General features: G+C 43.0%; 1 protein-coding gene across 1 annotated transcript in view; it reads right to left on the bottom strand.

Moving 5' to 3' along the window:
* The window catches only part of LOC139390204 (versican core protein-like), a 59,115-nt gene extending 51,060 nt beyond the window's left edge, over positions 1 to 8,055 (bottom strand). The window contains exons 1-2 of the mRNA XM_071137463.1: positions 7,913 to 8,055; positions 6,061 to 6,131 (exon numbers count right to left, since the gene is read on the bottom strand). Of these exons, the coding sequence (XP_070993564.1) occupies positions 6,061 to 6,131; positions 7,913 to 7,935 (94 nt within the window). The 5' untranslated portion in view covers positions 7,936 to 8,055. The remainder of the gene's footprint in view (positions 1 to 6,060; positions 6,132 to 7,912) is intronic.
* Positions 8,056 to 15,574: the final 7,519 nt, after the last annotated feature.

The raw sequence follows: 15,574 nt of genomic DNA, 5'->3' as shown, positions 1-15,574 counted from the left end.
ACAACAAAAAACACAATATGTTGATTCAAGTTTGTCCCCTTTGACCACACTACCTACGTTTTATTATTATGTGTTTATGTAGTCTGTGACAAGATCTTAATAAAAAGTAAAACCTTCTATTCAAAGTTTAAGTCAGTCTTTATAGAGGTTTAATTAGTCAACTGGGTAACACTTTACATTAAGTTGCCCCTATTACTATGTAACTACACAGTAATAACTGTAGTAACGACGATGTAATCACATAGGTGTAAGTATGTAATTACCTGTAACAAGGTTGTAGTGCTATCAGTTATTACGCAATTGGAACAAGGAATGTGTAATTACACATCCACTTGCTTGTATTACCATTGAATTCACATGTAAATAGGCTCCTGAAGGGATCTATCCCCAAGCCATGAGACTGCTAAATAGCTTACAAAATGGCTTCACAGTTTGACCCTTGTATTTATTTAAATGTTTGCACTGTCTCTATACCCACTAATAGGACTCTAGGCGCTCATGCACACTGACACTCAAACACACACATAACATGCACACACATTTATACTGATTCTACACACATACAATCTTCATTAACTCTGCTGCTACCCTGTTAATCATACATCCTGATGCCTTACCCTGACACTGTAGATATCTACCTCTATCACTCCACTATTCCTGCACATTGAAAATATGGTATTGGAACCAACCCTGTGTATAGCTTCTTACTCTCTCGTGTTCTTCTTATTTCTTATTTTTATTTGTCATGTGTAGGGCTGTGGCGGTCACAACATTTTGTCAACTGGTGATTGTCAGGCAAATAACTGTCAGGCTCATGGTAATTGACCGTTAATGAACATAAACACAATTAGCATCTCCTGGCATATGCACACTGATGCAGACCTTTGGAACGTCTACATTTAAAACAAATAAAAAGTCTAATAAATCCCTGTAATATAGCCTACACCTTCACAATATCTCCATGATTTATTTTAGACAGGTCTAAAGAAGCATGATACGAAGAAAATGTAGTCTACTTCAGAAGAACCTAATAGCATATTTTGAGTTGTCCTTGTGTTAGGTCCTGATCTGGCTATTCCAAATGGCTGTAGGCTACGCTAGTTCATTTGGCAGACAAGATTTGCTTAGAATTCCATGGCATTATTTTATATTATTTTATAGTATGAATAATAAAATTGAACCAAGCTGAATAAAATATAAATATTTTCTCTAAATTGGGCACATGTGGTTATTCTGTGTTGAGTGGTTAACACATAAATAGGTACTCCAATACCCTTAATTTGAAGTTACTCATGTAACTTGAGTTGTTCTACAAACGTTGGGCTGTATGTTTAGATTTGTATATATATTGTAAGGTTGCATAATGCGACTCTAATGATGATTTGAAAAAAGTTACTTGAAAGGCGTGAGCACTGCTTAGTTTTTTTGCGCAGGCTGTAAACACTTCCTCAGTCTTTCATTCACAATTTGACAAGAACTTGACAGTGCCTCGAATGTCACGGCAGCATCCCCTTTGTGGCCGTACAGCACAAAAATCCATGCCTTTTGCAGCCTGTGGCCATTGTGCCCTTCTCCCTGAGTGCTGCATGCTCCTAAGCACCTCTCACTCACATGGCTCTCCATCACGTGATCGGGTCTTTCTCATAGGCTTCAAGTGAAGACAGATACATAGGGGACGCAACTGCACGCATCCTTATCTAATTCCGAGGTGCATATTGAAGATATTGGAAGAACTGTCCACATTTACTTTTTTTCAGCCAACAAGATGAGTAGGTCTAACGAAGAGCAAAATCACTAGCCTTTGTCAATCTTCTATCCCCCATAGTACAAAGGTTTACCTATTCTATTCTGTGCAAGAAATACATATTCCTTACATAGTCTGGGACATTTGTGGGATGCAATAGATCCCAAATTAATACAACCACTAGCATCAAAATACCTTTTTTACGCAATGTGGCGGAAGCAACAGATCAGAACATTTAGCTTAAAATGTTGAGAAACTATCAGGATATTTCTTCACATTAGAAGCGCAGCAATGCGCACATGGCAGTAGGCTATAAACACAAATGTTCAATTAGCGTGAAAACACCATTATCAACAGTGACCGCAAATGCGATTATGCATGTAATGCTTTTAGTTTAAAGGTGCATTTTTATGGTGAAATGATCTTCCCCAAACTTGAAACTCACACGCTGCTTATGAATGCCAGTTAGGCTCTAAACCCCTTGTAAAAGCAAATGAATGGGCTTCATTTTAAGAAGCTATTTGGCCACTTTAGTTGTGCTACAAACCTTATCAAAACATATAGGCCTATGGGCCAGGCTACATGAGTTAAAAAATATATATATATATATTTCTCCTTTATATAACTAGGCAAGTGAGTTAAGAGCAAATTCTTATTTACAATGACGGCCTACCAAAAGGTAAAAGGCCTCCTGTGGGGCTGGGGGCTGGGTTAAAAAATATAAATAAATTAAATAAAAATATAGGACAAAACACACACCACTACAACGAGAGACAACACAACACTACATAAAGAGAGACCTAAGATGACAACATAGCATGGCAGCTGCACATGAAAACACAGCATGGTAGCAACACGTGTTGCTCTGATTTTAAAAAGTCACAAAAGGCAGTTTCTTATGTTTGGGCATCATTCACAAGTGATAATATATAAGTGATAGGCTAATATTGTCACCCATCAGACTATTATTGATTTAATATTGTCTTTTACATTTACTAAATAATATACAGTACCAGTAAAAAGTTTGGACACACCTACTCATTCAAGAGTTTTTCTTTATTTTTACTATTTTATACATTGTAGAAAAATAGTGAAGGCATCAAACTATGAAATAACACATATGAAATCATGTAGTAACCAAAACAGTGATTTTTGATTCTTCAAAGTAGCCACCCTTTGCCTTGATGACAGCTTTGCACACTTGTGAGCCTCTCAACCAGCCTCATGAGGTAGTCACCTGGAATGCTTTTCCAACAGTCTTGGAGGATTTCCCACATATGCTGAGCACTTGTTGGCTGCATTTCCTTCACTCTGCGGTTCAACTCATCCCAAACCATCTCAATTGGGTTGAGGTCTGGGTGATTGTGGAGGTGTTTCCTAACTTTTGACTGGTACTGTTTGTGTTTTGACTTGGAATGGACCATTATCATGCACCTATCTCGAAACAGGGACAATGGGAAGAAATACATATCATCTAGGTACTAAAATTGCGAATGGAGGACGCTTTTACCGTGGTTCATTTTCATACCAGTCGGGTAGGCTATACTCCTGTTGTAAAGATAAACTATGTGCTTAATATTAGGAAAGTTGAGAAATAAATATAGTAGGCCTAGCCTATGGAAAGCTGATGGGATCCTCCTCTTTTTAGTACAGGCCATCACTTTGTTTTCTGGTGCAATTGCATAGCCAATAGAAATGTTGCACAACATGAGCTCATGGGCTCTCATGATGTGATTGATTAGAGTTTTGAACACATTTTCTTTGAAGCCAGAGTGATTAGAGGGTAAATAGAGTGCTGAATACCAGGCAGTTGGCACGTTTGGTAGGCTACTAAAGACCATCTGCAGCATCAGAGCTTGGAGAAGCTGAATTACCATGAATGAAGGGTCACATGCAATTTGTCTGCCTTCCTGACTCGTGTAGTACTGTGTGGCAGTACCGCCTGTGTGGCAGTACTACGGTCACTGCAACAGCCCTAGTCATGTGTCTTTGTTCTACCTTATGATATTTGTAGTACTACATTGATTTTGATTACTGAATTGTTGAGTTTAGAGCTTGCAAGAATGGCATTTCACTGTACTTGTGTGCATGACATTAAAACTTGGAACTTAATAGCAGGGTTGATAAATAGGCTAGGACCTGGCAACAACAATTGTAACAAGGCATACCTGTCGTTAACTACCGGTCATGTTCTATTTCTTTATTTCTATGTTATGACCTGGCTCAAAGGCTATACCGAATCAAGTGTAATGTAAGAACATTGTAGTTACATACGCGCATCTATGGCGTACATGCACCTACTCAGGAGCAAGCAACTTAATGTAAAGTGAAACCCAGTATGTTCACCTTTATGATGACTATGTAGTTACAATGTAACAACCTTTACAGACAATAGGCTGACCAGGAGAAATTAGGAGACAGGAGAAAAATATGTATAACTATTTATTAATTACATTGCACTTACAATATAACAATCTTGACTAGTGACTAGGTGACAGGATAGATCATTTACAGTAGCAGCAAAGTACAGTATGTGATGAGCCAAAATAGTAGAGCAGGAGATTCCACGGTAATAAAGCTGTCGCGCTATCAGTAATTACACATGTGGAATAACCTTTGAATGTGTAATTACACATTCCCTGTTCAAATTGTCTAATAACTGTTAGAGGCACAACCGTATTACATGTAATTACATAGAAACAGCGATGTAACTACTATGTTGTTACTACAGTAATTACTGTGTAGTTAAATATTAATAGGGGCAACTTAATGTAAAGTGTTACTGTCAAGGGCATTGCTATTTTGCTATGAACCTCTCATTCAATAACATACACAGAGGGTGTTACATTCACTCCAAGACTATATAGAAAAAAAAACATGGATCATAGTACCAAACTGGCCCTTGGGAAGTCAATCATCATCCTCAACATGATGGGTGGGGAGCCTTCCGGTGAAATACTGTATATACACAATGTGCTCTATAGAAAAAGTGTATTATATGAAATATATGTTCTCCACCCACATGACAGAGGTCGAACAGGAAAGGCATGTCTCCATCCTTAAAAGTTGTTCCACAACTATACAACTTGTCCTGAACCATAAGACCAACTGATTCCTTGTTCTTCCTGGGTATCAGTGCTAAAAAGATTGGCTGGTTTCCCAAACACAGATTATGCCTAGTCAGACTAAGAAGCACTTCCAGTGGAGAATGTAGGGTAAATGTAGAGGACGTGTGTCAGGTACATGGTTGCTCATGGTCTCGTGATTGGTAGCCATGCCTTCAAAATGACTGTTGGGCCTCTGCCCAAAGTCTAACATTCAAGAAGTTGGATTCTCCTGTGTGAGACCCGGGTTCAGATAATGCCTGTGAAATTAGCATCGCATCTGGTCATTCTAGACCAGTGTTTCCCAACTCCAGTCCCCGATTACCTCCAAACAGCACACATTTGTTGTGTTGCCCCGGACAAGCACACCTGATTCAACTTGTCAACTAATCATTAAGCCCTCAATGAGTTGAATTAGGTGAGTTTGTCTGGGGCAACAAAAATGTGTGCTTTTTGGGGGACTCGAGTACTGGAGTTGGGAAAACACTTTCAGGCAGCAGGTCAGACAGGCCAACAGTCCTCTAGAGCAAGGTTATTCACAATTCCCTATCTTTAACTATTCCTTTGTATAAAGTTATCCACACAAAGTGACTCCCAGTCTCGGTCTATATGACAGTCAGAGCCACACTTACACACAGTGCACACCCTCACAATGCCAGACGCAATGTCAGAGCAACAGGCTGAATCACCTAGGCCACCGGAACAGGATTATCCCATTGGAGGGAATCAACGAACGTTCCGAGCAACAATATTCAGAATGTTTTGTAAGTGGTGTGGGACAGCCCCTAAGGCATGAGCCAGGGCTCTAAACAGAGGGACTTATTAGTGCTGAGATGTGAATCCAGCTGTTTTAGCCTAATCTAGACTGGGACCTGGGCTTGAAAGGTGTCCTGTCTGTACCCAGAGATAGGGCCAAGGACCTGAGGCTCTAGCTGCCAACTGTTGCCTAGCACAGGGCTGACCTTACCCTGCTAGGATAACAGGGCTGTGGGCTCACAGTCACTGACTTGGTGCAGTCTGCATCACTTGAAGACTGGGGTGAAACCTTACTGCTGTGAGACATGGGGTTGTAACAGCAACGATTACAGAATGGAAACCAATACAACACAGTAGTTCGCAATTTACTGGGAGTCAAAAAGTTGTGTCTGACCACTTGCAAAACACCCAGAGATAGAGGGAGAGAGAGTAGTAGTAGTAGTAGGCTACACTTACCAAGCCCAGATACAGTTTGACACAGGCAGTATAACCACAGGATATGTTTTACATTCAGTATCATCTTGAGCCTGAAGGTGGGATGGAAACGCAATGCATTAATTGATAGTTATAATGAGACATACCCCCATCTGCTATAAAGTCTAGCAAGACCCAAGTGGGCAAAATACACATTCATTACAGTGAAGATGTCATAAGATTGCCATGTCAGCACATTCAGAAGTGAGTGGGGGAGCTAACTGGATGATAAGGGAATCCTGATAGGGGGAAATTGGATGCAGTGTCATTTCACAGCCCAGAACAAGCATCCATGGTCTCTCTACTGCTAGTATCATGCCCCAAAGGTGCTCTAAGAGTAATTTGTCAGTCTGGTCACTTCCTCCTAATGCGTGGGTGGTGAGATTGAGAACCCCATGGAGGTAGCCTCCTGTGGAGTCAAATCACAAACGTGTGGGATAAAGGGGGACGCTGAAGAGTGCCTGTGAGTGGCCTCATTTGCACTGCGGTTATGTAAACACAATTGAAAATGTTAAAGAAACACATTTATCTGATATCACTCTTTGAGTGGATTGCGGGAGAGTTCAGGGCGGGTAAACTCTGTGACATGTTAATTAGTGATACGAGTCTAGAGGTGAATCAATACACTCAACCCTAAAAAGAACAGTCATCGAAAGAAACAGGCGACTTGTGTCTTTTATTTGATTTTTTAGAGGTGGAGGGGGTAGTCAGTGAGTTGTAGCCTATGTATTAATCTGTAATCTGTCTGTATGTGGCATGGCATCGCGTTCTGTCATTGATGTATCTATATTATTAGCCTCATTTCAAGGCAAAATTGCTAGAGAGCCGTCTGGGTGGACGAGATTATGCCTACTGTCTCATTAACCAGTGTATAGCGCGCCATAATTTGGATAGCCTTGTTTTACAATTTAAACCATTTTTTTCAAAAACCATTTACACTGTGCATGAATTCACAAATAGGTTTACATAGTGTGTGTTATTCGTTCTCCCTGCTTGTGCATAAAAGCGCATATGTGCAAGCATGTAGTTTATACAATTGTTGAAATCCTCAATAGGTTTCTCCGTGTTTTGGGAAATTAAATGCAGTCATGCTGGGTGAATAATATAAGAATACTGCATTAGCGTCACTCGACGGGTGTATAATTGGTTACAGGTGTTTGGCGCATATGGGGATAAAAGAGGGGTTGCCATTAAACAGCTAGTGCTGTATGTCACTATAAAATGCACCTTGCTACGAGTTTGAACTGTGAAACAGAGATTATTTTAATTGTCAACCTTTCCCACTACGGTATATATGAAAACAGCTGTGGGCTACACTAAGTCAATGTTACTTACATTTAAGGACTTTAAATGACCAATACCATTAGAATATAAACTTTCAGAAAGGTGGCGCGTAACTGAGTGGAACGGTTTCACCTATCAGGCTACACAGTCTACAGAATAATACAACATTTAGTCTTCAAATGTGGACACACTTTGAGTTAGGCTACACGGACAAGGCAACGTTGCCTATAAAAGCTGCACGTACTTAACGGTGTTGTCCAATGAAGCTATCCTCCGCAAACGATGCTCAAATAAAACATCTGAAAATGTAACTTGTCGCTCTAGATTATTATTGAATCCCTGTTCCAAGGCAAATAGAGAAACACAATATGATAAACCTTGGAAAGGTCATCATAAAGGCTCATTAATGTTTATAACACATTCTAAAGCAAAGTACCAGGATATCTTAAGTAAATTGAAACTTCTTGAGGATTTCAACAATTTCAACAAACCCTAATAAAATGCTTAACTAAATCATATAAATTATAATAATAACAATACAAAGCATTACCTTAAACACGGTTTTATCTCCATGAAATAGAAAACGAATATGTTAATATCCTTACAATTCCAGTTACTACCATGTGTAAAAAAGTGCCCAAGAATATGTTTTCCGCAAGTCCGGCACTTAGCACTTATTTCCCGGGCGCGCTGTTCCTCTCCAATCACTGCTGCTGTGTTAATTTGTCAGTGTTTGAGAGGAGGAGCGCACTGCCCATCCGAAAATTGAGTGGACACTTTAGGGAGGGAGAAAAAAAAACATAATTAGACCCTCTGTCCAACAAGAACATCCTCATCCGATAAGATTGTTGCTACATCACACACATCACTTGCACTGGTCGGACCGTTCTCAATGGAACAGTTTGGAACACAGACGTACTCATCGGTAAATGTTATAAATACAAAATAATGAGGTACCGAGTGTACAAAACATTAAGAACACCTGCTCTGTCCATGACATCGACTGACCAGGTGAATCCAGACTAAAGTTGTTCCTTATTCATTCTTTATTGATGTCACCTGTTAAATCCACTTCAATCAGTGTAGATGAAGGAGAGGAATCAGGTTAAATAATTATGTTTTTTAGCCTTGAGACAAATGAGATATGGATTGTGTATGTGTGCAAATCAACCGGTATGGTAGTAGGTGCCAGGCGCACCGGTTTTATTGTGTCAAGAACTGTAACGCTGCTGGGTTTTTCACGCTCAACAGTTTTGATATAACTGGGGGAAGCATAGGCGTCAACATGAGCCAGCATCCCTGTGGAACGCGTTCGACACCTTGTAGAGTCCATGTCCCGACAAATTGAGGCTGTTTTGAGGGCAAAAGGGATGCAACTCAATATTAGGAAGGTGTTCCTAATGTTTTGTACACTCAGTGTATATTTCAATTAAACATAAAACTGATCAACCAGAGCCATTATATTTTTGTCCATACCTTGATCCAAGATATTCCGTAGATGATTAACGAATTAATTTGGAATAAAGCGGTGTCCAAAATTATGTTCGCGGAGAGCGATGCTACGCAAGGCCGTACGCAAAGGAACAAAGGCTGAACAGATTCAACTGTCCCAATATAATCTGCCTTGTGCTAGCTAACAGGTTGGACACCACACTCACAACTGTAGAGGGAGATGGTCGCCCACTGGACAAAATGTATATACAGCCCTATCGAACCAACTGGGCTACAAATGATGCAAAAACGTCAACATTTGCGCAACAGTTTTTTCCTGCCATCATGCGGTCCGGGGAATTGGTGATAATTAAACGAAATAATCTCATCTTCTGTACAGAAATATAAGAAGTTAGTAAATTCACTAATAACTATTGCAGTATTTCATTAAGTTCACAATGGACAACGCAAATAAAATGCCAGCGTTTCTATTTGGGGCATTGTGGTTATCCAACTACAACTGTAGTTTAGGCTAATTTACAGCTCTGATTTGGTCTGGTAACTGAGACAGACCACTGACTTGACCCGACAGAGACAGTGAGTGATCTGACAGTAAGTGAATTGCCCTTTCCCTGTGCTTCCACACAGCAGAGAGGCCGGACCACACTTAGTTACCTCCTGTCTGCCAATCCCGTTCATTGGCTACTGTCAGATAAAGACGCTGGATGGACCTCTGGGGAGGTGTGTGACCAAAACTGTTAAAAAGAGATTACATTGCGAAATCGTTGTCAGAGGAGCCTGTTCATTCTTAAATCCCTAATGGATTTCACATGCAATCCTTCTCATGGAGCCTGTCGTCGATTTAACATTTCCTAAAATAGTTGATGATATGTGCACTATACTTTTTTTTGTTTGGGATCAATCATATATTTCTCAGGTGTAATATCCCAACTCTCCATAAAATATTTCATAATGGAAAAAATTGCGTGGCCAGGTTTAGGAACATGTTTATCAAAAATAGTTCAAAGTTCTTGTTTTTGAACCAATGACTCAACTAAAAAAGAATAAAGGTGATTTAATAGAACATTAATGTAATGATGTTTCACCTACCTTTGCAAGACAACATGTTTACGTGGGGGAAAATGGGACCACCACACCTGTTATGTGCTTAGATATGTTATTAGTCTTGAATTTGGTATATGATCATTCATTAAATAAAACTGACATTTCAGTCCATTATCATTACAGTGGACACACGGTGGGAATGTGTGTGTTCCTTCGCTGTAAAAAGTATGTGAATGATGTTGCCTACTTTTGCACTGTATTCGCCTAGTCAGTTCTAGTGTGCTGACCGATGTCTGAACATGCAAGGTTACATCTGTCTGGCATTGGAATGCTGATTTCCCCTTGCATGACATCTCAAACAAGCTGATTTGTCTCTAAACCTTTGACACTTCATGTGTTGTGTGAGACCTGCTTAAGTCAAACATAGAAGACATATACGCCATAGTGAATTTCTTACTAACATACACTTTATGTAAGCAGTTTATATGAGGTAAGAAGAAATACTATTAAAATAAAAAGAGTTTGATCTGTATTATAATTAACTAACAAATCAAATGTTTCTGTTATAAAAACAGTGACATGTTTTTATGGGGTGAGTATTTCACAAATATTAACTTCCTCTTCCAAATTGTACAGTGCTATCCCCCTTGGCAAGAAACAACAAATCAAATCAACTGGTTTTGTAGAATCTCTCTGAAAATCAATGCACTGCATTGACAGTGGTAAATCACTAGCTACATTTCCATCCTATTGGCGACAGATTTTCATGAGTATATTTGAAAATCGTATAAATAATATGCACATTTTCCCACAAAAGATGTGTTTCCATCAAATATACTTGTTGCGGATAAATGGCTGTGCGTGATAACATGGCACATAAAATACCTTTAGTGGTTATCATGTTTCAAGGTAAGACCCAGATGCAGACAACGTCGAATTAACAACAGTTTATTAATCCAACAGGGGCAGGCAAAAGACAGGTCAAGGGCAGGCAGGGGTCAGTAATCCAGATAGGTGGGGCAAAGGTACAGGACGGCATGCAGGCTCAGTGTCAGGGCAGGCAGAAAAGGTCAAAACTGGGAAAACTAGAAAACAGGAACAATCAAGAGACAGAAACAGAGGGGAAAACGCTGGTATGCTTGACGAAACCAAACAAACTGGCAACAGACAAACAGAGAATACAGGTACACAGTAAATACACAGGGGATAATGGGGAAGATAGGCAACACCTGGAAGGGGGTGGAGACAATCACAAAGACAGGTGAAACAGATGAGGGAGTGACAGTTACAGTTACACCCCCCAGGATGTCCCTGGCGGGGACCCATCACCCTCCCCGTCAACCAGGAACTGGAAACCCCTGCCCCGAGGTCAAACCTTCAGGAGACGCCTCACCGTGTATGCCGGTTGGCCGTCGATGAGACGAGGGAGAGGGGTGGGCTTGGAAACAGGAGACAAATGGCTGTGAGACATGGGTTTAACTCTGGACACATGAAAAGTGGGGTGTATACGAAGGGTACGGGGCAGCAGAAGACAAACCTCAGAGGGGCTAATTATTTAAGAGATGGGAAATGAGCAGATAAACTCGGGGGGGAAGGTTTGTGGGATTCCACCCGGAGAGGCAGATCCCGGATGGATATACCCTCTGTCATGCGTTCTGCCCAAGATGATGCCAGGGTCTGATGGCTGATACCCCAGGGAACACTCAAATGGCAATAGGTCCGTGGCAGAGCAGGGAAGGGTGTTGCGTGTGTATGCCACCCACACAAGCTGCTAGCTCCAGGTAGTGGGGTTGGCGGAGACCAGGCAGCGCAGAGTAGTCTCGTGGTCCGTGTTGGCTCACTCCGACTGGCCATTGGACTGGGGGTGGAACTCAGAGGACAGGCTGGCTGACGACCCAATGAGGGTGCAGAACGCCTTCCAGAACCGGGACGAGAACTGAGGACCCCGGTCAGAAACCATGTCCACAGGCAGTCCATGGATCCAAAAGACGTGCTGCACCATGAGCTGGGCCATCTCATTGGCTGCGGGGTAGTTTGGGGAGAGGAATTAAGTGGGTGCTGCGCCTCCCAGACCTGTTTCCCTATACCCCAGCTGAGTGCCATCACCAGGCACGAGGTAGGAAGGATGGTCTCGGGCTCCGGGGTGGTAACCATGGGGCTATAGTGGCAAGTCTGGACCCCTGCCGGTAAGAGAGGGAAAAGGTGAACCAGGTAAACAGCAAGGACCATCTCGCTAGCCAGGAGTTGAGGTGCTTGGCGGTGCGGGGATATTACAGGTTTTTGTGGTTGGTCCACACAATGAAAGGATGTTCCGCCCCTTCAGCCAGTGCTTCTTTTTTCCTCCAACGCCATCTTCACAGCGAGAAGCTCTCAATTCCCCAAATCGTAGTTCCTCTCCGTGGCGTTGAGGTGGAGGGAGAAGAAGGCGTAGCGATGCAGCTTAAGGTCTTGGGCAGAATGTTGTGACAGGACAGCCCCCACTCCAACATACAAAGCATCGGCCTCCACCACAAACTGACGGGAAGCTTCAGGATGAACCAAGACAAGAGCAGTGGTGAAGCTGTGTTTGAGGTCCCGGAATGCCTGGTCAGCAGCAGAAGACCACTTGAACGGAACCTTGGTAGAGGTGAGTGCAGACAGGGGGGAAGCTGTAACCCAGAAAGGGGAGGGTGGAGTGATGGAACTCGCACTTCTCCTCCTTCCCCAACAGCTGATTCTCCAGAAGGCATTGAAGAACCTGCCGGACTTGGAACACTTGTTCTTGGGGGGAGCTGGCAAAGATGAGGATGTCATCAATGTAGACAAAGACGAACCGGTTCAACATGTCATGAAGAACATAATTTACCAGAGCCTGGAACAAAGCAGGGCGTTGGTGAGGCCAAAATGCATGACAGATACTCATAATGGCCGCTGGCCATGGTGAAGGCGGTCTTCCACTCGTCCCCCTCTTGTATCCGCACCAGGTGGTAGGCGTTCAGTAGATCCTGAACACTTCCCAGAGGTCCTGGTACTCTGCTGGGATGGCGGAGAGGTCAGAGGCACCTTCAGAGCCCTAAGGAAGACGTCCAGGGGCAGGATTCGCAGACTTCAGACAATGGGCGTGGCAGAACGGACTCCAGCCTATGATGGCACCCGTAGACCAGTTGATGAGGGGATTGTATCGCTGGAGCCAGGAGAATCCCAAAACCACGGAAATCTGAGGAGACTTGATGAGCGGAAATTGAATAGTCTCGCTGTGATTCCCCGACACCCGTAGGGGCGGCAGGTAGCATAGTGGTTAGAGCCTTGTACTAGTAACGGAAAGGTTGCAAGATGGAATCCCAGAGCTGACAAGGTAAAAATCTGTCATTCTTCCCCTGAACAAGGCAGTTAACCCACTGTTTTTAGGCCGTCATTGAAAGTAAAAATGTGTTCTTAACTGACTTGCAGAGTTAAATAAAGATAAAATAAAAAAGGTTGATGGGAGTGGTATTATCAGTGACCCAGCCTATCTAGCGCCTGTCCAGTGCTCTAACATCCATGGGAATGGAGAGGGGATGAGTGGGGATGTTCAGCTCGGAAGCCAGGGTAGAGTCCAAAAAGCTGACATCGTCCCCAGAGTCAATGAGGACCTGGAGGATTTAGGCTGGTTTCCCCACAGCAGAATGACATGAAAAGGGATGTGAGCAAGGGAAGCAGAAAAGTTCTCCATATGGCACACCAGAGTACTCACTTTTACCGATGAGCCTGGTCTTTTAAAGGAGAAGAGGGCACAAAATGACCAAGAGTCCAGCAATACAGACAACTCTTCATGTTGATCCTGTAATACCGTTCCACTGGCGACAGCCCAGCTCTGCCTGGTTGCATAGGCTCGGGAAGTGGTGACTCGGCCGGCTTCGTCGACTCTCGGGGGAGGTCAGGAAGCCTCGTGTTCTCTCGGCAACAAGACCATCGGGGACTTCCGGGGTGACTCGGAGGCCAGGTGGAATCCCTGGACTTGCAGGCAAACATGAATTTCGTCTCCCTCCGCCGTCCCCATAATCACCACGAATGCGGATGGTCAATGCGATGAGGAAATCGAGATCTGTAGGTAACTCCGGAGCAGCAAGCTTGTCCTTGACCTCCTCCACTGCACAGTCTGCCACACTGCGGGAGTCCTGCCGAAGCTGGATTTGCTTCTGGGCAGCTTCTCTCCCAGAGAACGGGGCATCAAAAACCTTCACCTCTCCCATACAGCAGTAGCCCAGGTGAGAGCCCTCCCGGACATCAGCATGATGAGGTAGGCTATCTTGGAGCGATCTGAGCGGAAGGAGGACGGCTGAAGCTCGAAGACGAGGGCACACTGAGCTATAAACGACAGTCAGGTGCTCAGCTCTCTATTGAAGCATTCCGGTGGAGTTAAGCAGGGCTCCCGAGAAGGTGGAGTGACTGATGAGACAGCTGAGTTACTGAAGGTCTATGGGGTTACCACCGTGGTAGGCTGCCTCCCAGACATCCTGCAGAATTGCTCCTGCAAAAAGCCCAATGCCCGGTCATGGCATTCAACCAACGTTTGTATCCCCTCCATAAGGCCACAATTCCTCTCGCCGACCGATGGTTGCTCCTTGGGAGGAGATGGTGTTGCGCAGCTGGCCCAGGTCTGCTGGGTCAGTCATGGCCAGTTCGTACTATCACGTTTCAAGGTAAAAACCCAGATGCAGACAACGTCAGATTAATAATCCAACAGGGGCAGGCAATAGACATGACAAGAGCAGGCAGAAGTCAGTAATCCAGATAGGTGGGGCAATGGTACAGGATGGCAGGCAGGCTCAGGGTCAGCGTAGGCAGAGGTCAGTAATCCAGATAGGTGGGGCAAAGGTACAGGACGGCAGTTATGCTCAGGGTCAGGGTAGGCAGAGGTCAGTAAACCAGATATGTGGGGCAAAGGTACGGGACGGCAAGCAGGCTCAGTGTCAGGGCAGGCAGAAAATGTCAAAATCGGGAACTAGAAAACAGAGGGAAAAATGCTGATGGGCTTGATAAATGCTGATAGGGATAATGGGGAAGATGGGCGACACCTGGAGGCGGGTGGAGACAATCACCAAGACAGTTGAAACAGATCAGGGTTTGACAGTGGTTAAATTCCCATGTACTGAATAAAAAATACAAGTCACATTTTTTACTATACTGATGGTTTCATTACAAAACAATGTTGCATTATATACCGTATATATATATATATATATATATATATATATATATATATATATATATATATATATATATATATATATATATATATATATATATATAATGCAACATTGTTTTGTTGCAGACAACGTATATATATACACCCTATCTCAGCTCACTGGTCACCATAACACCCACGTGTAGCACGCACTCCAGCAGGTATATCTCACTGGTCATCCCCAAAGCCAACACCTCCTTTGGCTGCCTTTCCTTGTAGTTCTCTGCTGCCAATGACTGGAATCTATTGTAAAAATAGCTGAAGTTGGGGACTTATATCTCCCTCACTAACTTTAAGCATCAGCTATCTGAGCAGCTTGCCGATCGCTGCACCTGTACACAGTACATCTGTACCTCATCCCCATATTGCCTTTATTTACTTTTGCTCTTTTGCACACCAGTATTTCCACTTGCACATCATCATCTGCACATCTATCACTCCAGTGTTCATTTTCTAAATAGTAATTTCTTCGCTACTATGGCCAATTTATTGCCATTTGCACACACTGTA

The sequence above is a fragment of the Oncorhynchus clarkii genome, chromosome 30 (genome assembly GCF_045791955.1).
Source record: "Oncorhynchus clarkii lewisi isolate Uvic-CL-2024 chromosome 30, UVic_Ocla_1.0, whole genome shotgun sequence".
Taxonomy (NCBI): domain Eukaryota; kingdom Metazoa; phylum Chordata; class Actinopteri; order Salmoniformes; family Salmonidae; genus Oncorhynchus; species Oncorhynchus clarkii.
Note: the sequence above shows the minus strand (reverse complement) of the source record. Positions and strands in the feature narration are given on the sequence as shown.